The sequence below is a fragment of the Protopterus annectens genome, chromosome 7.part0 (assembly GCF_019279795.1).
Source record: "Protopterus annectens isolate FY-2018-M chromosome 7.part0, PAN1.0, whole genome shotgun sequence".
Taxonomy (NCBI): Eukaryota; Metazoa; Chordata; order Ceratodontiformes; family Protopteridae; genus Protopterus; species Protopterus annectens.
Genome location: NC_056739.1, coordinates 10,326,141 through 10,353,967, shown reverse-complemented (window position 1 = coordinate 10,353,967; position 27,827 = coordinate 10,326,141). Strand labels below are relative to the sequence as shown.

General features: G+C 34.7%; 1 protein-coding gene across 1 annotated transcript in view; it reads right to left on the bottom strand.

Annotated features, from left to right (window-relative positions):
* The window catches only part of LOC122805770 (sodium-coupled monocarboxylate transporter 1-like), a 515,621-nt gene that overhangs the window by 459,882 nt on the left and 27,912 nt on the right, over window positions 1-27,827 (bottom strand). Inside the window, exon 2 of the mRNA XM_044076038.1 lies at window positions 26,605-26,670. Within this exon, the coding sequence (XP_043931973.1) occupies window positions 26,605-26,670 (66 nt within the window). The remainder of the gene's footprint in view (window positions 1-26,604; window positions 26,671-27,827) is intronic.

Here is a 27,827-nt window from a genome sequence, read left to right as displayed (position 1 = left end):
CACCTTTAAGGCTTTTCAAACCCTAAAACAAAATGGCTGACATGTTTCTGATGAAGGTCCACCAAACAGGGAATGAAAGTGCTTCAGCTTCAATAAACTGGACATAAATGTTTGTTTTAACACCTGGTTCAGTGTTTTTATTGTTTTAAAAACTCATTGGTATCAACTACCTTGACAAGATGAATTTCTGAATTGCACGCTTTGGCTTTTAAAGAATCCTATTGTGCTTTTCAACATGTACAATGTAACTCTGAGAACAAATCTACCTTTCTGCCTAAGGCAGTCTCTACAATGTCTCTAAAACAACCTATCCTCTTCTCATTCTTCTTTCCAAAGAAAATAATTCTGCACACTATGGATGTGTTGAGACAACTCTAGTACTACAGTAAAATGACAAAACTACTGAAACAATATATTCAGTTGTTTGTGTCTTTTAGAATCAGAAAACAGGATCTTGCATTCATAAACAGATGCTGTCTAATTGTAATGCTTTCTGTTATGACACACACGCGGAGACTCTGTTTGAGGAGGACAGGCTAATACAACATGCCAACAGCTGCGACAGCAGTCTTATTCAGAAATGTATCTGTTCAAAGAATTTCTGAGGTGCTGGTTTCCAATCATACTTTCTCTAAACATTGCAAACTATACGTTCACTCCATATAAAACACAGTTTGATTTATATGGCTTTGGATATTTTGTAGCTAGTCACCCATTTCTGGGAACCGATGGTACATTATTTAGTACTCTCCTACTCATATTATGAGTTTGCAGAAGTCAACCTTACAATGAAAATAGCACAGTTGTGTTGGTATGCTCCCCATGAGAATAGATGTTTGAATAAAAAGATCAGGCTAAGTTTTTCCATCCTCCTGGTTTGACTGATGTACTGGGTCTGAGGGTATTATGGATGTTTACAGGTAACTTATTACAAAACAAAAATTGTTTTTGGCTGCTGCAGCTGAATATTGGGTTGCCATGAGTTCTCTCCTTAGCCTCCCTAGGCTAAGCCTAACCCAGGTCTGGGGTAAGTGAGAAGATAAAGGATCCTGATAGCTTCATTCTGCTGCTGTGAGTGTTTTACTTATGTCCTAACATCTCAACTCCTTGTATGACATCCTAAGACGAATATAATGTGGGGTGGGCTGGGGGAGCTGGTATATCATCCTGCCTCTATGGCAACTTAGCCAATGTTTGCATCTCCATTGGATAATGCCCCTTCCCACATATCCCTAGCCTCCACTTGAGTTACCACAATGTCACCCTACTGCAACCCCATCCTCCTGTGCCAAGGCTTCAGACACAAGACCCAGTAATTAAACTTGAGTTGCCTTGGCTGTATTTAGGCCTTTGTTCCTCTATGTCATAGCACTGGCAATTTTATAATAAAACTGTTACCCGCATAATGATATATTTGCTTATTTCTTGTAAGCTTTAAAGTTAGCAGTACATAGCTGTTATCTTTGCTGTTTGTTTTATTACTTTAAGTTTGGTCTAGGCTTCCCTGGCTCCTTTAACCTTACCCAAAAATATTTCTTGGTGTACTTGCCCTGTTTGTCATCTTCTGGGGTTCCAGAATATGAGGGAAGATAAATAAACAGATTTATGCAGACGTCATCCAATGCTATGTAGTTGCTGTTTTTAATTTGCAGATTGCCCATTACCCATGTTGAACTTGCATGTTTCATTAATTAGTAGCACCTAATTTTACTATATGGGAATAATGACTTCCAGAGCTATAGCAAATATTCTAAGTGAAAGCAACTGCAGAAGCACACCTGGCCTGTTTCAGAGTCCAGGAAAGTGTGATTCATGAGATTAGACTGTCAGATCACTTTGCATTGTATTTTTAAAATGTTTTACTTCGTATAATTCCACATCTGTTACGATGAATTAGCAAGCCAGCTGTATGGCAGAGTGGGTTGCATTTTCCATTATTACATCATCCTTTTTTATGGCAGCAAGAAGTTCATTTCTTACCACATAGACCAGCACTCAGCACAACATTTTTATTCTACACCCTCGACACTTTTACCAGTGCAGTTTAGGCCATATTATACAATGCTTAAAGTAATACTGTGATTATAAATATTTTAAATATTATGACTTTAAATTATCATGTGTAGAGATGCATATATATGGGCAGCCATGGTGGCACAGCGGTTAGCGTTGCTGCCTCACAGCCAGAGGTTCTCTGGTCCAATCCTCAGCTGGGGTGCCTTCTGTGTGGAGTCTGCATGTCCTCCCTGTGGTTGCATGGGTTTCCTCTGGGTGCTACGGTTTCCTCCCACATCCCAAAGACATGCTGTAGGTGGATTGGACACTCTAAATTGGCCTTAGGCATGAGTGCATGCATGTGTGTGCCTTCTGTGGAAGGCTGGGTGCCGGGCTGGCAACTCGACACCGTAAAAACTCCACTGCCAATCATGAGCAGACAGGTGATCCGCTGTGGCAACGACTAACAGGGAAAAAGCCGAAAGAAGAAGAAGAAGAGATGCATATATATATTCTTATATAGAATTCCACTTTCTATGTCTGTCATACAAGGAAAAAGTTGATTTAGGAGGAAAGCATTTCCACAGATCAGTGATTTGCATGTTATTTCAAGTCTATGACACCGGATCGAAAACTGATTTCATCAAACGGCTTTTACACTGAAAATGCCGTTGATAGAAATTGGTTTTGTTGAGGGCTGCACCCCCAAACCCCCCACTAAATATATATATATATATATATATATATATATATATATATATATATATATATATACCAACTCCGAAATTGCACTTCAGTGAGGAAAGGGCAAATTTTCTGATCTTCACTGTCCCGTGATCTCACAAAACTGATTTCTGTCAATGCCATTTTCGGTGTAAAAGCCATTTGATGAAATCAGTTTTCGATCCAGTGTCATAGACCCGTTATTTCTCAAATGTATTGTTAAAGGAAAACAGAAGTAATATGCAAATGAAGATGAACAACCATAACATTTCAGACAAAAAAAAAAGACTTCCTGGTAGCTTTGGACATTGGTATTAGCTGAAAATTTTGGATAGAGACAGTGTACTACTGTATGCCTTTGTATTGCTGGAGAAAAAGCCATAAAGGTATTCAACTCTTTTATTTTTGTTTTTGAAGAGCATAAAAATAATTAACACAAAAGAGCAACACTTAGAAAAAAATTTAAATAATAGTTATTGTTAACCCGGAAAGAATTTTCATTTATTAGACAGCTGTACTTTCTAAGTACAAAAGGTATTAGAGAGGCTACAGATTCTTTTGTTACTGAAGTGAAGTACATGAGCAACCACTGAATTTGGTGAGCTGCATGATTCTGTAATAAAAGAGTAATAGTGTGTGGTGCAGAAAACAAATATAGAAAATGCTCTTAAGAGAAAAAGACCTGATCTTATGAAGACATATGGATATGTGCAGAGCAAAGCAAATTATTAGTGCAGAGATGCAATAATTAACCGACAAAAGGAACGTGTGATAAACTCCAAGTCATATAATAAAGGCAACCATGAGATATAACTTTAAGGAAGAACAACATATCTAAACAGTTTGAATCTTTTATTTTTAGAAAAAACACATACTCAAACATGTTGTTGCATTTTGAAAGCAACCACCCACTGTATCAAAAGAAAGGGATCATAAAAGGTCAACTAATAAGAGCATCGAGAATCTGCAGTACAGATAGCCTTTACCATAGGGAATGTGAATATTTAAAGGAATTGTTTTTGGAAAAGGGTTATCCAATTAATTTATTTGAAGCTTTATTTAATGAAGTATCTGAAAAAAGGAACACACTTTACCCCCCTTTACTTGGTAATACAGAATTTCAAGAGATGGTTATCACAAAGAATAGTGATAGGGTAGCCAAACCTTCCTTTTCATATACATACAATAGTAATAATGCTGAAATCGAGAACACCATTAATAGATTTTGGCCTATGCTCTTTATTAATGAAGACCTCAAGAAAAGTATTCCCAGTAAACCTCAATTTATTAGAAGAAGGGACTGCAATTTAAAAGAATTACTAGAGAGGGATGTACCACCCAATAATAATAGGAATCAATCTCCTAGAGGAACTTATAAATGCAATTCTTGTAACCAATGTTGTTATATATTAAACAATAAGGGTATCTATTTAAAATCTAGGAATACAAATTTATTTCCATCTGGCCATTTTAATTGTAATTCAAAAGGTGTGGTTTACTTGGGATTTTGTCAGCACTGTTTATGTTTTTATGTTGGAAAAACTGAAAGGACCCTAAAAAGAAGGGTATATGAGCACATTTATGAAATTAAGAATAAGAAGGAATCGAATGCATTTTATAAGCATTCTCTGACTTGTAAGAACATGTGCCTAAAATTTTTGGTGTTAGAGCAAGTATTCAATAGTGTAAGAGAAGGTGACTGGGAGACATCTCTGGAACATAAGGAATTGTTATGGCAATTAAAATTAAATGCCACAAAACCACCAGGCCTTAATGATGCCATAAGCATTAATAGTGTCCTGAAGTTGCGAAGATCTAAATTGTAATAGAATTATTTTCACAAGTAGATTTGTAAGTGTATAATATTAATGAAATGATTATTATAACACTTTTTAATAATAAGGGTTGAATAGGAATGGATTTTGAACATTGGGTTTTTGTAAACAAGGTTACAATATGTATTTTTATACATTTCATTTACTTTGCATTATATAGGAATGTATATGCAGAACGTTAAAATGCATTTGTATATTTTTAGATGTTTGAATAACTTTTGGAATAGGAATTCTTTATTTAAGTACAATATTGATAAAGAAAGTATTTTATACATATATTTTATACATATTTATATATATGTTTATTTATTATGCTTAAAAGATATGTTTTATAAAATTACTTTTTTATGCTTTGGGTATGATACATACATTAATTTAATAATATTTATATATTATATCTACTTATTTATTTATTTAGGTTTATAAATAAAATTTTTTACAAGTAAGGTATGCTATATAACAAATTAAATTAATTTATGGACCCTATAATGCTGCTAAAAACGTTGTTAAAAATACGTTGTTAAAAAATGCTGTTAAAAAATGTTGTCAAAGTATGTGGTTTTATTGTGTTTTTTTAGATCATCTCTTAAGCTTTTAGATGCTTGAAAGAGTATCAACTATCAGAATTTTTAAATACCAATTGGCTGTGTAACCAATAAAATTTAATTAATTAAGTGCAACAATATAATTAAAGAAGTAGGGGTAAAGGCAAATATATATAAAGGAAGCACATTCCCATTTATGGTTGTCTTGATAAAGCCTGGGAGAGCCCGGGCGAAAGCGCTTGACAATATTGCTTGTTTTTAGTTTGGAGAGCTGTGTTTCTACTTGTGGATGTTAAAAGTGAAATAAAGGAGCTTTTGAAGTACATTATCCGTTTCCAGGTCCTTGTGATTGCTTTGGCCGTGAGCTGTTGTTTCCTGGTTTATCCGCTCTGTTTTCTACTGATTTGCTGTCTGGTTTAAGTAGCATGGCCGAGAATCCAGGTACCGTGGACTTCAGTAACACTCCTGCCATTCCGAATATTAATGACGGAGTCGAACATCCTGATGATGCGCCCGTCACCAGAGGGGAGTTCAAGCAAGTAATCTGTCTGCTTTCACAGTTAAGCGGACTTTTACTTAATGGAAGCAGTAACGCTACAACAGGTTTGCCGCCCAACCAACAGAACCTGAGGGTCAATCATGAACCTGTGAGAGACAACCATGAACCTGTGGTGAAATGAAAAAGGAACACTTTTTTCAGATAATACGGATGATTTTCGCGAATCTTGTCATTTGACACAGGAGCAGCAGGCAAAGGGTCCCAGTTTGGCGCCGAAGCAAGGAGCCGTAATAAATGATTTTAACATCAAGAAATGGACTAGCAAACATTTTAGGTTTGCTGAAGGTACTGTAAACTTCAACAAGAATTATAATACCAATAACGCTCAGTTGGAACAACTTGTATTAGAATTTAATAACAAACTCTATGCCTTTAAAACTGTTCAGTTAGAAATAGAGTATCTAAATGAGTGCATCAGAGTGGAGCGCATACCAAAAGGGCTGCGCTTCAATAAAATGCCTAACAATGCAGTTCCAGGTTCGAATTTATTTAAAGGAATTTCAGACTTGTATAATAGAACAGGCCTGGAACTGTTGAAACTTATGGTAGTAGATTATGAATGCAAATCAGATGCACTTCTTGCTGACATTGATTCTCTTAATGCCAGCATTACCGATAACAGCAATTTTTCGGGTATGAAAAGGGATTATGAAAAAACATTTATCGAGGTAGACAAGCATTGTGATAGGATTGTGCAAAGGAAGATTAGGAAGCTGGAAAGGGATTTGCAGGATTACAATAATGGTGTAGCATATATTTTTTCTAAGGGAACTGACAGGTCCTTTCCCAGGAAACATAATTATGGAAATTTATCTAGAGGGACACGTAATGAGTGGTATGAAGGGTATGATGTTCAAAATAATTCTTATACCCCGAAAAGAGAAGGAAGACCACCTTATAAAGCAAACCAGGTGGAAAATCAGGGTTTTCACCAAGCCCCAGGGAGACAAACATACGGAGAAACAAACCAGTCAGCCCAGGGGTGGAGCAAATTCAGGAGATAGTTGCTCCAGGGTCCTCTCCAGTGATAGAGACAATTCACTTGCCAACCTGTACAGTGGTAAAGCAGGGCAACTTTTCCATTTATAATTATACTGAAGTGCAGGTGAATAACCTATTTTTTGAATTATTTAAAAAGGGCTTTCACTTTGTACCTGAAATCCCATTAATATCCCAAAAACTATTTTGGATCTGAAATTATTCACCAGAAACATGAATCTGAATATTTACTTTAAAGGTGAGCAGAAAGTTAACAATCCCTTCCAAAGAGCAAGTACTTTTAATCCACCACTCCACCCTGTCTTAAAAGTTTTTGAGGACATGGTAGAAACTGAGTTTAGAAGTTTTGCAACAAACAAAATGGAGCACAACGTTAAGAATTTCACAAGGGATTATTTTGAAACCATAAAGTGCTTCAAAAATGAGGGAATCAGACCAATGAAACCGGACAAAGGTGGTGGGGTGGTTCTCATGTACAAACATGAATATGAAGCACACATCTCCAACATTTTACATGATACTGATAAATATTCAGAGGTTTCCATTAATGAAAGAAATGTTGCATATGCAAAAATTAAGTTCATGCTTAATGACCATTTGATGCAGGGAGCCCTTAACGAAAAACTATTTAATTATCTTTATGTGCACAAACCATTAACGCCAATTATATTTGGCATTCCAAAAGTACATAAAGGCCTGGACCCCTTAAAATTTAGACCTATAGTTGCTGGTGCCAAAGGGATCACTGAACCATTAGGCAAATGTATTGACATTGCCACCAAAAAGCTTGTTTCAACAATACAATGCCTTTGCAGGGATTCATGGGAATTTTTGAAAGGAATCAAAAGTGAACTTTTTGATAAGACTAGCTACTTGATTACCACTGATATAGTGGATTTATTCCCTAGCATCCCTCATACCATCGGTATAGAATGGTTCAGTAGAATACTTATTGAGAAATCAGATTTTATTAGTGGCATAATAAATTTAATAGTGGAGTTTATGGAAGTTATTCTAAACAACAACTTCATTATTTTTAATGGAGAATTATTCAAGCAGAAAAAAGGGGTTGCAATGGGCACACCTTGTGCCACGGCCTATTCAAATCTGGTTTTACACTTCTGGGAAAGTAAATTTATTTTTTCATCAAGTTGGGCAAAAAATATTGTACATTACAAAAGATTCCTGGACGATATTTGTATTTTATGGATAGGTGATATTATTGAATTTGAAAAATTTATGCAACACATTAATTCCTCTACCAGCTTTTTAAGATTTACATACAAAATTAATCCTTATGAATTACACTATTTGGATATAACTTTAAGGAAGAACAACATATCTAAACAGTTTGAATCTTTTATTTTTAGAAAAAACACATACTCAAACATGTTGTTGCATTTTGAAAGCAACCACCCACTGTATCAAAAGAAAGGGATCATAAAAGGTCAACTAATAAGAGCATCGAGAATCTGCAGTACGGATAGCCTTTACCATAGGGAATGTGAATATTTAAAGGAATTGTTTTTGGAAAAGGGTTATCCAATTAATTTATTTGAAGCTTTATTTAATGAAGTATCTGAAAAAAGGAACACACTTTACCCCCTTTACTTGGTAATACAGAATTTCAAGAGATGGTTATCACAAAGAATAGTGATGGGGTAGCCAAACCTTCCTTTTCATATACATACAATAGTAATAATGCTGAAATCGAGAACACCATTAATAGATTTTGGCCTATGCTCTTTATTAATGAAGACCTCAAGAAAAGTATTCCCAGTAAACCTCAATTTATTAGAAGAAGGGACTGCAATTTAAAAGAATTACTAGAGAGGGATGTACCACCCAATAATAATAGGAATCAATCTGCTAGAGGAACTTATAAATGCAATTCTTGTAACCAATGTTGTTATATATTAAACAATAAGGGTATCTATTTAAAATCTAGGAATACAAATTTATTTCCATCTGGCCATTTTAATTGTAATTCAAAAGGTGTGGTTTACTTGGGATTTTGTCAGCACTGTTTATGTTTTTATGTTGGAAAAACTGAAAGGACCCTAAAAAGAAGGGTATATGAGCACATTTATGAAATTAAGAATAAGAAGGAATCAAATGCATTTTATAAGCATTCTCTGACTTGTAAGAACATGTGCCTAAAATTTTTGGTGTTAGAGCAAGTATTCAATAGTGTAAGAGGAGGTGACTGGGAGACATCTCTGGAACATAAGGAATTGTTATGGCAATTAAAATTAAATGCCACAAAACCACCAGGCCTTAATGATGCCATAAGCATTAATAGTGCCCTGAAGTTGCGAAGATCTAAATTGTAATAGAATTATTTTCACAAGTAGATTTGTAAGTGTATAATATTAATGAAATGATTATTATAACACTTTTTAATAATAAGGGTTGAATAGGAATGGATTTTGAACATTGGGTTTTTGTAAACAAGGTTACAATATGTATTTTTATACATTTCATTTACTTTGCATTATATAGGAATGTATATGCAGAACGTTAAAATGCATTTGTATATTTTTAGATGTTTGAATAACTTTTGGAATAGGAATTCTTTATTTAAGTACAATATTGATAAAGAAAGTATTTTATACATATATTTTATACATATTTATATATATGTTTATTTATTATGCTTAAAAGATGTTTTATAAAATTACTTTTTTACGCTTTGGGTATGATACATACATTAATTTAATAATATTTATATCTACTTATTTATTTATTTAGGTTTATAAATAAAATTTTTTACAAGTAAGGTATGCTATATAATAAATTAAATTAATTTATGGACCCTATAATGCTGCTAAAAAACGTTGTTAAAAATACATTGTTAAAAAATGCTGTTAAAAAATGTTGTCAAAGTATGTGGTTTTATTGTGTTTTTTTAGATCATCTCTTAAGCTTTTAGATGCTTGAAAGAGTATCAACTATCAGAATTTTTAAATACCAATTGGCTGTGTAACCAATAAAATTTAATTAATTAAGTGCAACAATATAATTAAAGAAGTAGGGGTAAAGGCAAATATATATAAAGGAAGCACATTCCCATTTATGGTTGTCTTGATAAAGCCTGGGAGAGCCCGGGCAAAAGCGCTTGACGATATTGCTTGTTTTTAGTTTGGAGAGCTGTGTTTCTACTTGTGGATGTTAAAAGTGAAATAAAGGAGCTTTTGAAGTACATTATCCGTTTCCAGGTCCTTGTGATTGCTTTGGCCGTGAGCTGTTGTTTCCTGGTTTATCCGCTCTGTTTTCTACTGATTAACCATGAGAAGTAAAAGCAGGGAGTGTTGAAAAGGATATGAGCATGAAAGGGATAGACATGTATAGAGAAAAAAAGGATGTCAGATTTAATTAAAGTCTGCAGTAAAAGGTATATGAGACTGCACTACACTGCTTTAATAAGTCCTGCAGAATTTCTATTACAGATGGGAATTTTGCAAATCTGTGTAAAAGAGAAACATGAAAATTGTTTATTGCTACTGTAGAACTGAAAAATGTTTGACAGTGAAAGCCAACAATGCTCATGAGGCATATGAAGTGTTGAGACAAGAGTGCAGGACAGACTTTTGTAAAGAAATACTGAGAATTAATAGACAAAATGTAGAAGTTAAAGTAGGTATGGTGCAAGCTGTGATACCATGTCAGAAAATAATGTTAAACAGGTGCTGCTTCATGTAGAAAGCAATGTGTACATTATTAATCCATTCTGGTCACAGGTGTCATTAGATTAAATCCCCCTGATACAAAAATATGAATTCCAGTCTTTTTTGCATAGTTGCACTTTAGTTAATTCTTCTAATATTTGGCGTTGTGTGCCTTGCAGGAAACTAGGAATTGTGGAACAAATTTACAATGTAAAACAAGGTCTGTATATTATATTTATTTTATTTATTTAACATTTGTTGACTGGGAAAGTTCGACTAGGACAGGGCCTATTTTCAGCAGAGGCCTAGGAGAAATGCTCCAGGTGCATGTCTTTGGAATTTGGAATGGAATGCCTCAGGAATTTGGAATATATTCAGATCACAGAGACATTTCAGATGTTGTGCTTAACTAGAGTGATTTTTGCACAGATTTAGGAAGCTTGCACAGAGAATATTGCATAGAAATGAAACTTGATGCAAACTCTTTGAAAAGTACTCTTGGCTCCAAGAACAAAAGTAGTACAGGAATTGAAGAGAACTGAAAACGTAGATGTCATTAACAAGCAATTAACATTTTCAGAATGGTAGAACAGTATGATTACATTTGTAGGAAGAAAAGCCAGGCGTCACATTTGCATCTATCCATAACATCTAAATAAAGTTAAAGTTATTGAAACAGAGCACTGACCATTAGTTTTAGCTAAAGAAGTAGTTTCTAAAAGCCAGATGTTAAGTTCTATTCAGTACAAGATGCAGTCCAGAGTTTCTGGCAAATTAAACTAGATATAGCAAGATCCATATAGAGTATATTTATTGCACCATTTGGAAGGTGCAGATTACTTAGACTTTATTTTATATTTTACACACAGTAGAAGAATTCTAGAGAGTGATAGCTAAAACAATTGAAGGCTTGGAAGGTGCACTTAGAACAATGTATGATCTATTAGTGTGGGGGCAGATACAGAAACAGCATGACAGACTGATTCAGTCACTAAACAGATTAAGATAAGCATAATTTCAAACTAATAAGAGCAAATGTAAAAACAAAAGACAAGTCCAAAACAAATGCCCCTCATCTTACAACAGAGCTACTGACTCTTGATTCATATAAAATCTACACAGTAATGCAAATGCTGACATGAAAAGACAAACAGGCATTTTAGAGGTTTCCAGGAAAGATACGGTACCTTACATTATTAACACTTTATATAGCTGAAATATGTGTAATAAAGCTTTTAATTGTAAGAAAGCTGCTAGAGTTGGATCTAGCATGGAAATGGTATGATGAGCAGGAAAAGAGTTTTGAAATATTGAAGAAACTAGTTATAGATATTCCAAAATTAAAATACTGTGACAGGAATAAGATTGTTGCATTGCAGGCAGATGCAAGTCAAATTGTATTGCGGCTCATAAAATAGACCAGTTGGCTATAGGCTAAGAGCATTTATAGATGCAGAGAAGAGAGAGATAGGTGTATAGTGAAGAAATTATTAATAGTGTATAGATGTGAGAGATTCTATGGCAATGCGTATGACAAAGAGGTTTAGGTGGAAATAGTCCACATGTCTTGCAAAATCATATATAGAAAGTCTTTCTACAAATCGCCTCTTAAATTGCAGATGATTTCACTTCATCTACAGAAGCAAACAATTACTCTATGCAAATATGCTGAAAAAAAGTTTTCACCAGAGAATCTCAAAGAAATGCCTGAAGAAGAACTTGAGATTTTTGGATAACACTAAATTTACCAGTAACAGAAGGAAAGAAATGTTATAGCTGTGTTAGCTATGATTAGAAATGCACTATTAAAATACAGTACAGTAAAACATTGGCCAGAACAAGCATCATCAAATTCAGTCTTGTGCTTCTTTCAAAAAAGAAATAATTTGACTCTGTGACTTGATGTTCAAAACTGACAATACATTATCTCCCAGTTGCCTGAGAAAACAAATGCTTGAAATAATGTCTGTTTCATCTTTGGAAATAGTAAAGTGCAAAGAACCAGCACAAAATATAAATGCCTTGGAAAGGAATATCATTTCAGACAGAAGAAGCAGTAGAGAGTTGCTCCAGCTACAGTGCATACCATACCAGCAGTTCTAAGGAATGGATGCTGTCTACTCACTCCTAGATCAAGCATGGAGCTGACTGGGTACAGACCATTTCAAGGAATACATGCATTGTATCTTTGTCCATTACTATTTCAAAATCCTTAAATTATTATTATTATTATTGTTATTATTATTGATAAACTGAAAGACAAAGCATGTTCAAACTAAATTAGTGCTATATGTTTATACTTTGTGGCAGGGATACCTGATGTTCTTATATTTGACAATAGTCTGCAATACATAAGTCAGAAATTCAGATGATATTTGCATTAATGGGAAGTTAGGCATATGACATTGAGTAATCTATATCCACAATCCAATAAGCAAGTCATGATAACATGTAAGCAGTAAATAACTTTATGAGAAATATCAGTAGCAAAAGCTATGAGTTTTTCTGTCTTACAGTTTTTAAATGTAGAAATACTTCATTGCAGGGTCTCAATCTCTCACCAGCTTAGCTGCTGATGGGCAGAAAATTGAAAGTCATATTACCTAATTTAGCAGCATAACTGACACCTGAAAATCATCACAAAGTAATGAAATGCTGGAAAAAAAATTAGCAGAGACAGAAATGCTATAATATAAACTGCAGAAAGTTACTAGACTTAGACCCTTGACCATCAGACTTGCCTAGCTCTCAGACAACAATGCCATCCAAAGAAAAAAACAAATAGCTGTGTCCTCTAACCTGAAGCTGTTCTGAAAAGTTTTCAATTACATCATCTACAGATATTGTTACTAACAAAATAGGAGTTTCTTCACCTACATTTATGAATGCTTCTTCTTCTTCTTTTGGCTTTTTCCCGGTTAGGGGTTGCCACAGTGGATCACCTGTCCACTTATGATTGGCAGTGGAGTTTTACGGTGTTGAGTTGCCAGACTGGAGCCCAACCTTCCACAGAAGGCACACACGCATGCACTCACGCTTAGGGCTAATTTAGAATGCTGTTCTGCTTAAATACTTTCTACTATTATTTCAGTGGTAAAACTAAGCTCATCCCCTTCCCCCACTCTTCAGAACAAAGCATCCCATCTTTTTTTACTTTGCATCCCTCATTCTGAACATCCATACCTTCCTCAAATTCAGCATCTTTCCCCTCCCCATTTATTTTTGATCAGTTGCACAAACTTTCAACTCTACCTAAAATACTAGAAAAAAGTATTAAGTCCAAGCCTAAAGTCTTACGTCCCTTTTTTCTTTGTACGGTTGCCAGTTACATATCCACTATTGCACATATATTTATCCTTTTCTTTTAACTGACATTTCTCCCAGCAGTTTAAACATGCCCTGGTAGTGCTTATCCCAAAAATCCACCCCCCCCCCTCAGTAAAACAGAATTTCTGCCATTCTCATTCTTTACCCCTTAACTAAATTATTTGAAGAAATCCTTTAGGATCAAGATCTTCAGCCTTATAATGACTTCCAACATAGTTTCCATATGGCCGGCTCATTGGCTAAAATATGGTTTCTGATCAGGGCATAACACACTTGCTTCAATATGGTCCCCTCTGGCAAAAGCTGTACATCACTGGAAAGCAACTGTTTTACTGGTGCAACTTTCATTGATTTAAAATATGCCTTTGAGAGTGTTATCCATAACTTCCTAATCTATAAGCTACAAACATTAAAGGTCAGCCCAATTTTTCTTCTGACAATCTTAGGCAAATTGGGCAATACTGCACAATCAGAAACTTTAACCTTTGGTGTTCTGCAGGTGTCAGCTGTTGGCCTAACACTGCCTCACACCATTTAACTAGTTTGGTCCATGCTTCTATCATAAAGAATGTATTTATCCCCAAAACAGAACATGCTTTCCCCTTAATTGTCCTCAATTCTTTCCCAAGCACTCATGTCTTGCAAATTGCTCTTAATGGTATTTATCACTTCATCCATGTCTCCAAAATATAAGCCTCACCGTATTAAAGTCCAGAAGACAAATTGGATCCCATTTACCTGCACTTCTATCCTTTCACTCCTTCGTATTACTACATAGCAAATACTGCCCCACACTCAGAAAAAATAATGATAATCTATGCATCCTCGTAGGACTTTCACAGTGAAAATGATGCATCGGTCTCTCGAAATGCCAGGGTCTTAAGCTAATTGGAATCAGTTACTTAAGGAACTCTGTAAGAAACTTGCATATGCTGTCTTTAGAAGAAAACTCAAGGATTTCTTTAAAAAACTTATTCTTGCACTTGTTTTTCCTGATAAAAACTGACAAAATTCACTCTGTCTCCCTTGAGAACACCTTCCAGCTTAAAACTGACAAAATTCACTCTGTCTCCCTTGAGAACACCTTCCAGCTTTATGTTATGAAATTCTCAAAGTAACATAATAAAAAGAGTTTTGCATCTTTCTAATTATATGGTTGCAATGTAAGACCAAATGCTTAAAACAGCATTCTTTTTCCCTTATTTTTCATCATGCTTGTTACTTTGTGTGCAGTATCATATTATGGGGGGGGGGGGGGGTGCTGGGAATTTGCCCTTTCTTAGCTGTTGTGTGTTGTTAGAGTTGGTATATATGATTAGCAGGGCGTGTTGGGGTAGAAGTGGGTTTTAGCTGTTGCAAAAAATAGTGTTTTTTATATCTTTGATTCGCACTAAAAAGATCACTCTTTTGTATTCACTCTTTGGAGTATTTGATGATAGACTTGTGCGCGCGTGCGCGTGTGTGTATGTGTGTGTGTGTGTGTGTGTGTGTGTGTGTGTGTGCGTGCGCGCGCACGTGTGTGTGCGTTTTTGTGTGTGTGTGTGTGTGTGTGTGAGTGTGTGTGTGTGTGTGTGTGTGTGTGTGTGTGTGTGTGTGCGCGCACATATCTATATTTCTCGGGTACATATTTATTGTATATAGTAAAATTAGGAATCACATGTATTGCTTTCCTTCTACTCACTGACTGTACACAATATATCAGTCTTACTATATGCAGTGATAACACTGACTTTTTTTAGTTTAATCATTGTAAGACTACAGTCTCTGTGGGAGTTTAAATTTTGCTCAGGGGAAAAAAATCACCAAGCCTCTCATGAGCTTGTTTTCGCACTGTTCTTTTGAAGTTTTTCACCTTGAAGACTGGCTTGAGCAAGCACTTCATCCTGGAGAGCCTCAGGGCTGTAGATGCTTACGTGTTCAGCAATGCATAGGTTTCAAAAAGGACAGAGTGGCAGTTTCTGTTGCTCCCTCCTGTTACATATAAGCCTATGGTCAGATACTGCTTTGAAGTAAAAGCTTTGGCTTTCTCTTCATTACATTCATTGACAGAAAGCTGAGGACCATACTTTATACATTATGGGTCTCAAAATAAAAAATTGTTCTTATGCTTTCTAGGACTAAATCATCTGAGGATTCCAATCAGCGTTTATTTTTTTTTTTTACACATGAAAAATAGACACCCTTGTGAGAAAGCAGACCATTTCCTCTGTAGCTTCTTTTGAGGATGTTAGTTAATATTTTTTATTTAAACTTTGTTGACAGGGTTAGACCTACTAGCCCATCAGCCTCTTTTCAGGGGAGACTCAAAGTGGTAAACATACTGACTAGATGAAATATGGCCAAGGCAATGGGGAAATCCCCCTACTCTTTTTGTTCTGATGGTATCTCCACGCCATAAAGTGTTTGCATAATGGAGTGAGAGGAGAATGCCACAGTACCAGAGGGTGCTAAAAAAGATATTTCTGTAACTGAAGGATGGTTTATTGACAGATTATCTGAAAATTGGAGAAACATGATTTAGTCAGTAAGGATCTTGCTGAACAGAAGTGCTGTCAGGGGATAAAAGAATATCACACACATTAACTTTTTTGGGGTCGAGAGAAGAAAGTGCAGATGGTTTACCACAAACAAAAGAAGAAGCAGCTGTAAGTTCCTGTGCTTCTGTATTAAAACATAATTTGAAATACATGACTGTTAAAACAATTCACTTTTGCCTATTGCCAGGATTTCTTCAAAATCAGAGCCTGTTATTGACAGGAATGAAATGTCGGACAGTGTAATACTACCACTTGGTATTGCTGCAGTGGATGTTAGGGCATTTCTACATATTGGAAAGGACCACTTCTGTAATGTGACTTTTGAAAATGTTTTAGCTGCATCTTGTTTTCTGCAATTATGTTATGTAAATCAACTCACTCACATATATCATCAGACACAAAACTAGCATACCTCACCCAAATTCCTATCAGACAATATGGACTAAAAAATTCTTTAACCCTGAACTTTTCCAGCTAGAACTCAAACACTGCAATTGGTCACCACTAAAAATACTCCCTTTAGATGAAGCAGTTGACTACTTTAATTCCACATTCTTAGCCATCCTTTACCATCATGCCCCTGTACGCTCTATTAGAAATAAGGCTAAACCTGCCCCATGGCTCACTACAGCTACTAGACAGAAAATCCTCCTTAGAAACAAATCTTGGGCAAAATGGCACACTACTAGGAACTCAACAGACCACCAAACCTTTAGACAACTGAGAAATACTACTAAAAAAGCTGTCCTCTTAGATAAAAAAAACTTTTATATCCAACTACAACAAACTAACCAAAGGAATCCACAAAAATTTTGGTCCAGCATCAACAAACTCCTACACCCAGGCCAGTCTATTACACCTAGCCCACAAGGCTCTAACCATGAGAATCCAACACAAACTGCCAATGCCTTCAATTCTTTCTTTACAGATGCCATTCAAACACTAGCTAAGGAATTATCTCCAAGTTCCCCTAATCTAACCACCTCACCGACTGACCCAATTCCATCATTTCAACTAAAACCTGTTCCTACTTCCTTCATTTGCTCTCTTCTAGAAAAACTAACACCTACTACCCCATCTGCTGACCAACTACCTGCAGAATACCTGCAAAAAGGTGCCAAAGCCATAGCCTTCCCCATTTCCATACTAATAAACAGAACGATAACAGAAGGAAATATCCCATCTATCTGGAAAATCTCACACATCATCCCCCTACACAAAGGCGGAAACTCCATTGACATTTCAAACTATAGACCAATAGCTCTACTCTCTCCGCTTGCAAAAATTATGGAAAAATGTATCCATAAGCAACTACTCACCCATCTTATCGAAAATAACCTACTGGCCAACTGTCAACATGGGTTTAGACCTAATCACAGTACCACCACAGCTCTACTTTCCTTCACAGACTGCATAAATTTAAACCGTAATAATAATACTCTTTCCTGTTCTGTCTTCATTGATTTATCTAAGGCTTTTGACATGGTTAACCACCAGCTCCTTATAGAAATACTTAAATCTCTTTCTCTTGATACTCTAGCCTTAAAATGGTTTAAATCTTACTTAGACAATAGACAACAAGCAGTACTATGGGAAAACAATCTATCTTCTCACCTCCCCATTTCCCTTGGTGCTCCCCAGGGCTCCATATTAGGCCCACTGCTATTTTCCATTTTCATTAATGACCTCCACCTAGCAATTCCTCATGCAACCTGCATTCAATATGCAGGCGACTCCACCATTATTTGCTCAGCTAATACTCCTTCCGAGCTACAATCCCTTACACAAAAAGCATTCAATACAGTTGAGCAATGTTTTTTAAGCCGATGCCTCCTACTTAACCCTAAAAAAACTAAACTGCTACTTTTTACTCCTACTCGCAGGTCAACCCCTCTTCACTTCACTCTTATATCCAAGAACGGGACTCTTATATCTCCTGACCCAACCACTAAACTTCTTGTAATAACCATAGATAATAACCTAAACTTCGATACTCATATTAACATCACTATAAAAACAGTAAATAAGAAACTGGGATCCCTTTATAGAATCAAACCCTTTATTACTCCTTCAGCCAAAACCACTACAGCTAGAACTCATTTAATCTCTACCCTACTCTATGCTTCACCCATATATACCAATCTCTCAAAAAACAACCTCAACAGACTTGCTACCTCCTATCATAGTATTGCTAGATTTGCCACTGGTTCTCCTTTTAGAACACATCATTGCAACAACCTAAAACAATTAGGATGGCTAGAGTTCCAAAACCAGTTACTATTTCACCAGCTTGCAATTATCCATAAGAGCCTGCACTATCCCACCTATACTCCTATACTGACTGACTACTCTCATTACCCCCTACAACAATCTTAAGAACTTACGCTCTTCTAATAAGCTACTTATTACCACTTGCAGATCCAATAACTCAGCTGGAGATTCTTTGTTCTCTAACTCTGTAGGCAAACACTGGAACATGCTTCCCTCTGAACTCCTATCCCTGACCTCTATAACACTTTTTAAACAGAAACTAAAACTATTTCTCAGTACTCATTGGTTATGCCCTTGTACTAACCCTGACTAACTGTCTTTCTTCTTTCTTCAATTTCCTATGTGCTTTCTGCATCTAATATTATTATGTTCTAACTAATGACACCCTCTTGCTGTCTCCTATAAACCTTGTATTTCACTGTATCACATGGTACATTTGTATAAATAAACATCTTTTTTATCCTATTTTTTTTCTGTTTCTACAAGTAAACAACTGTTTTGTATTTTAGTTTTGCTTTTCATATCTCCTCATCATGAGCTATGTACTCTTGTAATGACAACTGCATCAAGCCTATACGGCTGTAACTGTTCAGAACTTTTCAACTACTTTATACTTCTCTGAATTGTGACAACTTTTTATTATACATATTGTGTTTGTGTTGGAGCTTTTCTCCCCGGGCCTCTACTGAAAATGGTTTTGTATTCCAGTTAGATTAGCCCGGTCAACAAATGTAAAATAAAAATAAATAAATAAATAAACAGTCTGTTCCATGGTCAAGTTGTAACTTCCAAGCAATGTAAAAGAATACACATTTTACATTTTGTACTGATGATTTGGATTATGAAACGTTGAAGTGTTTTTCATTACTTATTGTCAAAATGTATTTGAAATTAAGAAAATGTATGATGAAAGAAATGTTTAGAATGCGACGTGGGAAGTCTGGGTAGATCTTAAAGTTACAGAAGGAAAAATTGTGCATATACCAAGTGTTGTAAATATAGCTGGTTATAGGGCATATAAATACTAGAAAAATCTAGCCAAGACATGTTTCATTTGTAGATCTAGGATACACTTTGTTCAAACCTATGATAAGGGAAAATGCTCTCACTATACAGAGACAGAGAGTGTAAATGCAGACTGTGAAGGATTCTGTAAAACATGTAAAATTGTTATTACACATTTCTGGTTTGTGTGTCCTATTATAAAAAAAATTAAAAAGAATTAAGAAGTATTTATATAGTAGGTTTACAAGATGTTACTTTGGAAAAAGTGAGTGAGTTAAATGATGAGAGGAGGAAGTCATACAGAGTACCAATTATTTAGAGAAGGAAGAATCTGGGAAGGAAGAAGGAATGTGTGATGTTGCAGGCATTGATATTAGCAAAGTTAATGAGGGAAAACAGCCAACAAGTACATGAAAATGAGACAGTATATAAAAGACTGTTAAAAATGGAAAAAGGTAACTCGTGCAGTTGTGTGAATAGTATGATAAATGAACACGTGTTTGATTTCTAACCTTTTGTAAAGATTTAAAAATATTATTTGTTTAATAGATATTAGGAAATTATATCACAGCAGATACAAATACAAGTAATGAAGGGAAAACAAATTCTATGGAGCTCAGGGGGCAGATTTTTTTCTTAGGAATAGCTGTTTTATTACAAAAAATATTTGCTGTCATAATAAGAATTCCAGTTAGGTTGATGACGTGCCATATTAGAACATGAAAGGTTTGTTGTGGCTGATAGTAATATATTCTTCCACAAATACTATAGAAAGAGAAACTTTATTCACTATGGTAAAAAATTATGTATATATGAGGATAATAATGTTGTGCATTTGAAATTGTCATCTGAGAAAACATAAAGGTAAAATTTCACATAAAAAGTATAACTGAAGAAGTATTAAAGTGTGGTTAGTTATGTGTAGGAAAAAGTACGGGATCCACATATGCAAGAAGAAATTTGGCCACAGAGATGTATTGTTTTTCTTATTCACTTCATTGTGTGGGAGTAAGATCTAGGGTTTTGAAACTTTTAATTACAAGCCATAAGGCTATATTACTTGAAGTTCTATGAGAAGCAAACTGTATGCTCATAAAAGAAGGAAAAGGTGTAAAAATTTTAAAAAGCTGGATGGTTGATACAAATGAATGGAAATGTGAGTCAGGGAATTTGTGGAAACAACATATCTTTGTAACTTTAAGTATTTCATAGACTCACTGGTGGCAGATATGTAAAATTAAGCATTTTTTTACTTGCAGAAAAACAAATCTGAAACTAGAGAAAAATTGTATCTGTGAAGATATGGAAAAATATAAGGAATATGAGGATTATTTGCCTAATATTAATTCACATAATATTTTGAAAGAAAAGAAAGACAGTTATCAATTTTTACTCAAGGAAAAGTGACTTTGTTATTGGAAAAAACAGAAGTACCTGATTCAGGACACAAACAAGAAGTTTCACAGTTATTAACTAACAGATAGTAGTCTAGTGATTTTTCAGTCTGAGGTAATCCAGGAAGTCAAAATTATGCTGAAAGACTGTATGATATTATACTGGAAATTAAGAATATTTTAAAAGTACAAAAACTGATGTCAAAAGAGAAGGAAAGTTTAAAAAAAATAGTGTGTCTGAACTGAAGAAGGTATTAGCCATTGTAAAAAGAATGTTGTCTCCAGGTCCAACCCGTATATATAAAACCCATGAACCTCACAACAAAAAAGTTATTTTTTGAATGTGCTAAATGTATGGTTAGACCAAGGTATTGCTGATGACACTGTCTTTGATGGAATTATTAGACTTATTTTTTAAAATGTACACAAACAAAAACTTGCAAATTGAAGACCTAGAGTTATGACAACCACAGAAGTTCTGTTATTTTGTAAAATTTTGCATGAAAGATTCTACACAGTATAGTCTGAATAATTTAAACCAGGCATTTATGGTGTGATAGGTAAAGACAGTCACGGTATTGTTAATTTTGATTAATTTTAGATTAGATTAGAAAAAATGATAAACAGTGCTTGTTGTTCAAAAGGTTTTTGACACAGTCATGAGGGTCAATGGGATGTTATAAAATCTTATGATTTTAGTATTAAAATAAGACATATAATTAAGAGTATATATCAGCCTACTTGGGTTCAACCTCTAGTCAATGGTCACACTAACAAGAGAATAAAAGTATGAAAATGTAGTAAAGACAAGGATGCCTGTTAAATGTACTTTTTTGTTTGGCATTGTAATGAATGTTAGTCTTAAAGAATTTGAAACCATTTGCGAGGAAGCAAGATGGACTGTTATAGCAAATGTTCCATTATGTTTAGCATACACAAATGATTTAGCTGTAATTAAATCAGAAATTAGATAAACGTTCTTGTACAAGAGTTTGAGACAAGATTGTTTTCATTAGATCGGCATTTTAATACAAATAAATTAGTAGGATTTGGTACTGTAGTACATTTTGATAAAATATGTTTTGTTACAGATGTTATAAAATACTTGGAACAACTTTTGGGGGTGACCAAATAGTACTGCAGAAAATGGATACAGTATTATTAGAGACTCAACAGATACTAAAGAAATGGAATTGTTTTAGGAAGTCTTTACATAAGAAAGTTTATGTACTACATACAATGACAATAGGAAAGTTGGGTTATAGTTGGAGAATTCTCCCTTTTCTATGGTTAAAGAAAAATATCTGTCAAGAAAATACTCAAGGCTCTAGCATCTAGCATTTTAGGAAGAAGAGGAAACTTTCATATAAGAGCAATATTTAAAATCTGTTCCTATTATTTTAGACTTTGTCCATATTTCTTGCACTAAGAGGTTGAGATGCATGTAAGAGACTGGCATTGAATCTAGAGAGAGAAAGAGAGTTGATGTGGACACTAAAAAGGGGGTTGATCATGGTGATTATCTTTAACAGATTTTTTTGTAGTTTTTATGGGGTTCTGGATTAAACCCAGTAAGGAGAAACACTGTATTCTATAACAAAGATGACCTAGATTTAGTTATGGTTAATCCAGCAGTATATTTAGCTTTTTTGCGGGGGAGGGGGGGTTTCTGTGTAAATTGAAAATCGTGTTTAGAGGACTTTTACTTTGGGAATGGAGTAAATAAGTCTGATTAATAATGACTTCAAAGAAAAGAAAGACTCACCATGTATAACTGGAGACTAAGTGCATAAGTGATTTAATGGAAGATGGACGTACCATGTGCAATTAAGAATCGAATGCTATAGTATGAATATATTATGCATGTGTATTACTATGATAAACCTTATAGTAAGTTAGATGATACAATACAAATGTATATAAAGTTCAGAAGAGAAAGATTTAAGGGACTCATTGAAATATTAGATTTTTTGTGGAAGTTAACAAAAGGACAAATAAAATATAAAATAAAGGGACAAAGATTGCATATTATATGTCAAACTTGAAGAATCTACAGATGATGTGTTCACAGAATGCAAAATTATTCAATTGTTCTGGAAAACAGTTCTTAAGGTATTCAGTGTCAAACACCTACATCCAATAATAAAATGTATTATTTTGTATGCTTGCTATAACCAGTGGTGATGCAAAATATTTGGATGTCTGAGATAAGCTGGTAGTGAGTGTATTATGGATAGATTGTTGAATAGCAGAGTAAGGAAGCTTGTCTTTTTCCCTATTGTTGTATAATCCCAAAGTTGGTTTATTTAAGTAGCAGAGGATGTGGGGGATACAGTTTCCTATGTGATGGGTACAGTGGGTGGAAAAAGTGATTATTTTCATTTTGTTGTTTTCAACCACATGTGCGGTCATTGTTTTTGGACTATGTTTTCAGTTTTATTATTTTTTTGCGTCAGTGATATTTAATATATTCATTATTATACATAAGTCAGTTGTCTTTAATATTTTTTGGAGATAACATTCAGATACCAGCAAATCATACTATTACTACTGCTATCACTACTGCCACTACCTCTCTTCCTGTTAATTGTGTTAGTAGTGCTACTGCTACTACTATTACTATAACAGTTACTATTATTACTACTACTGTTACTATTGCTACTACAGTTATTATTGCTATTACTAGTATTTCTGGTACAATTATTAATACTGTTACTACTATTAGTACAACAGTTACTATTACATTTAATATTACTATTGCTACTACTATTAGTACTGCTATTACTACTTCTACTAGTGTTACTACTACTATTACTACATTTACTATTACTGGTATGACAAGCCTGCTGTGATGGAACATGGCACCAAAATAAAAGCAGTATTTATGAAGTGCTAAATGAAAGGCAAACATTTGTCCATATACATTGTAAAAGAAAAATCTGCATTACTTTTACAGTAATGATGTTCTTTGAGTAGTATCCAAACAAATCCCGGGTGTCTAAATACTTTAAGGAGCATGTCAATCCATTGAAGGAGATTTCAGTGAATGCAAACAAGCTGAAGCCAGTTTGCTGAAACTGCTTTCGATGAATGTAGAGATTGCCTTTTTCTCCACTGTCATGTGACCTTGGAGTTGGTATATATAATTCTGGGGGATGTGCGTCTGGTGTCCCCTCACGTGGGTGGGTGCAGGGGGAATTGCTTCAATGTTAACTAAAAGCAGTTTCACTGAACTGGTTTTGGTTTATTTTCATTGAGACCATTGATGTATCCATAATTTATCTTGTTATTGCTGGACAGAGAATAATTGTAAACCTTTAATCGTCATCTCTCAGAGCACCTTGTGGTCTGGTATCATTCCCTTCTGTAATAGTGTACACATTTTCAGTTAAAGGTATTGAGCATAATCTGACAATTTGCTGATTGTTTCCTCAGTTTGTAAGGTATGACTTTATTAACATTGCTCAGCTGAGGTCTTGCTGTAACCTTCAGACAGCCTCCATCATCTCCTCTGGGTAACCACATATCATAAGTGACGACACTGAATAAGAGAGGCCACAACACCATCAAATTAAGAACTCCAGTGATCATTACTGCCTGCTTACTGCCTTAAACATGCCTTTGAGTCATGTCCTTCCCTGTCTTTTTGTTTATTTTATTTTGTTTACTGTGGTAGAGCACTGATCAAAATCAAATCTGACCATTTGCAGACTCATCCCAGGTTGCATACATAGTAACAACTGTAAAGTGATATTAAACATGTAACTAAATTATACAGTACTGTACCATAGATGTAAATACACACACACATACACACACACACCATATATGTATATATATATATATATATATATATATATATATATATATACTCACACATACACACACACATATTTACAATAACATTTTAAAATAAGTTGGATCAGGCATGAACAAAGCATAGTACAGGTGTTATAGGTGAGGTAAATGTTGTCCAATCAAACGACTGGACATAGTATGTACAAGTATCGAGGGACATTTTTTTGCAATGAAGAGAGTAGAACTTGTAGAATACTAAGAGCTATGATATAAGAGCTAATAACAGCCGAAGTGGATACTAGGTGTCGCTTGTCCTCTGTTATCATACAAGACGAATGGGGGGAGTTTGTTTATATGCTTTATTACATAGAAACACACCAGGAAGTATAGCAGCAACATAAAATATAAACAAACTCATTAACTGACAGACTAACACATACATACATACATGCTTACATCTCAACAGCTCTCTACAAAATGGCCGACTAGCTTGCACATGCTCAGTATTTATACATATGTGCAAGCCTATGGAAAACTTCTTAAAGGTACATGCACACTTTGATCTTCACTAGGTATATAGTAGGAAATGAATGGATCAGCTGGGGAATGAGTTTATAATTTGGAGATGTTAGGTGATTAAGTACCCAGGGTTTTTTGAGATTATTGTAATAGTGCAACCGTGAAAGGTAGGTGACATGCTCTGTTTCTGACATGTGCACTTGCATTGTTCATTTAGATATTGTTTGAACTGATGTCAGAACTGTTAGTAGTCTCTGATTTCAGTACATGCAGGTAGAAAAGATTGTCCATGCTTTAGTAAAGTATTTTCTTTTTTTCCACTCCATTTAGGTCTGCTTGTCATATTATCCCTCTGCGCAGTCTGCAGTCAGTGGTGTTAGTAATAGGAAAACAGCATGGCATACATAATTTTAAACATAGCAGGACTTTATACTGTTTCTAAAAGGATGCATTGCAATGGCAGCTACATTTTGGGGTAGTGGACTAAATTATTATCAGCTGCCATATATCTTATTGGCTTGTCTGTACTTTTATTTTGATACACTGACACACTTTATTTCTGTGCCTTTAATACATTAACTTGAATGCTGCAGTAACTACAGCATAAGAAAATGCCTTGTAAATCTTGTTTTTGTTTGAGGGGAAATATTTTTTACACAATAAAGAATGGCATGTTATGGATGGCTGCTTTCATATTTACCATATCTATGGAGACCTTACTGCAGCATATGGATGAAAATGTTTTTGCCTGCATTGTTTTCAAATTTCCCTTAGTCACAGAGCTGCCAGGATCCTCCTTGAAGTATTGTTATAAAACAAATGAGCCATGCATGATTACCTTTTAACTACTGTGCCCCTTGGCAGTTTAAGTAGAAATGATTACCTTATACTAAACAGCTTCTTCCAGTACTGATTAATAATGGGACAATAGAAATACTTCATTAACAAACTAAAGTAATTTATGGTTGTAAAGGTGTTTTCTTTTTTTGTCGATCAGGTTTTACACCTTGTTTTTAAGAAAAAAACATTTTGTAATGTCATGAGCAAATGCAAAATGATCAGTGATCCTGAAACCTGTTCTACACCAATTAGAACTACAAAGACTGCCCTTGGATATAAAGGTGATCCACTCATATCCACACTCTAAATGAAATTTAGCATTTCACATTATTGCACTGTTTATAAAAAAAAATACGACATAGTGATGATTTCAATTTACCTTCCCAATAAAACAAAATAATTTCTGTAGGATATTAATATTATTATAATTGATGAAATCATCCAATACATGCATGCAGAATCCATTCCAGAGCTTGCATGTTGTTTGGGATACCATGCAACTTTATGACAGTGTATATTTTTACAAAGCTGAAAGGTAGTTTTATGATTTTACTCATAAAGTCTTAACTTTTTTAGTAAACAGACTTACTGTTTGAAAGATATATATGGTCGTTGCAACCAAGCGGACGCATGTGTTGTACCGCATTTGTAAATACTGAAAAGCAATGAAAACAATTTAGTCACTTACTTTGAACATGACAACAATAATAAAAGTATATTACTTCATTCAAAAAGTGCAGTAATATTTTTTTGTAATGGAACTGTTTGTTTATATGACATAAATACACCAATGCAAGTGTGGTATTGTATAAACATTCAGTCTAGAGGATGTAGAGGATCCAGGATGTACAGCAGTATATGAAAATACTGTGCTTCCTTTACTAAATGATAGCATTACATGGACAGATGTGTGTGCTTCCTTTACTAAATGATAGCATTACATGGACAGATGTGTGTGCTTCCTTTACTAAATAATAGCATTACATGGACAGATGCGTGTGCTTCCTTTACTAAATGATAGCATTACATGGACAGATGTGTGTGCTTCCTTTACTAAATGATAGCATTACATGGACAGATGTGTGTGCTTCCTTTACTAAATGATTGCATTAAATGGACAGATGTGTGTGCTTCCTTTACTAAATGATAGCATTACATGGACAGATGTGTGTGCTTCCTTTACTAAATGATAGCATTACATGGACAGATGTGTGTGCTTCCTTTACTAAATGATAGCATTACATGGACAGATATGTGTGCTTCCTTTACTAAATTATATTATTAAATGCACAGATGTGTTCAATGATCATCAGTGCCTTTAGACACTAAACATGTTAAGAAAGTCAAATTACTTGTGCATGTCGACTCTATAACCTTCATCAAGGTGTCAGAAATGATGCTGTTTCATTGTATGTCAGTGCTCTGAGACCTTTTGATTATCTTGATCATGAATATATTTGTGGAGTCTAAAGCCTGGAATAATTATAGAACAAAAGTAACCGATCATCTTTCATAAGCATAGATTTTAGTTTTACATTGTAAGCAAGGTCCTAAACTGAGGAAACAAATGAAATTAGCTTAAAACACAGCACACGGTAATAAATACCATTTATGTCTCGTAATTGCACTTAACTCTACATACATAAATCTTTACAGTATGCAGTTGAATCTTAACAGTACTCTCTGAATTAAGAATACTGTTGCTAGTATGACCACAAACTGTTGGTAGAACTAACTCAATGATACTAAAGGCCATTCCTGCCTCTTGAATTCACTTTATATACATATGGGAGATTATGATCAGCTGTCTGA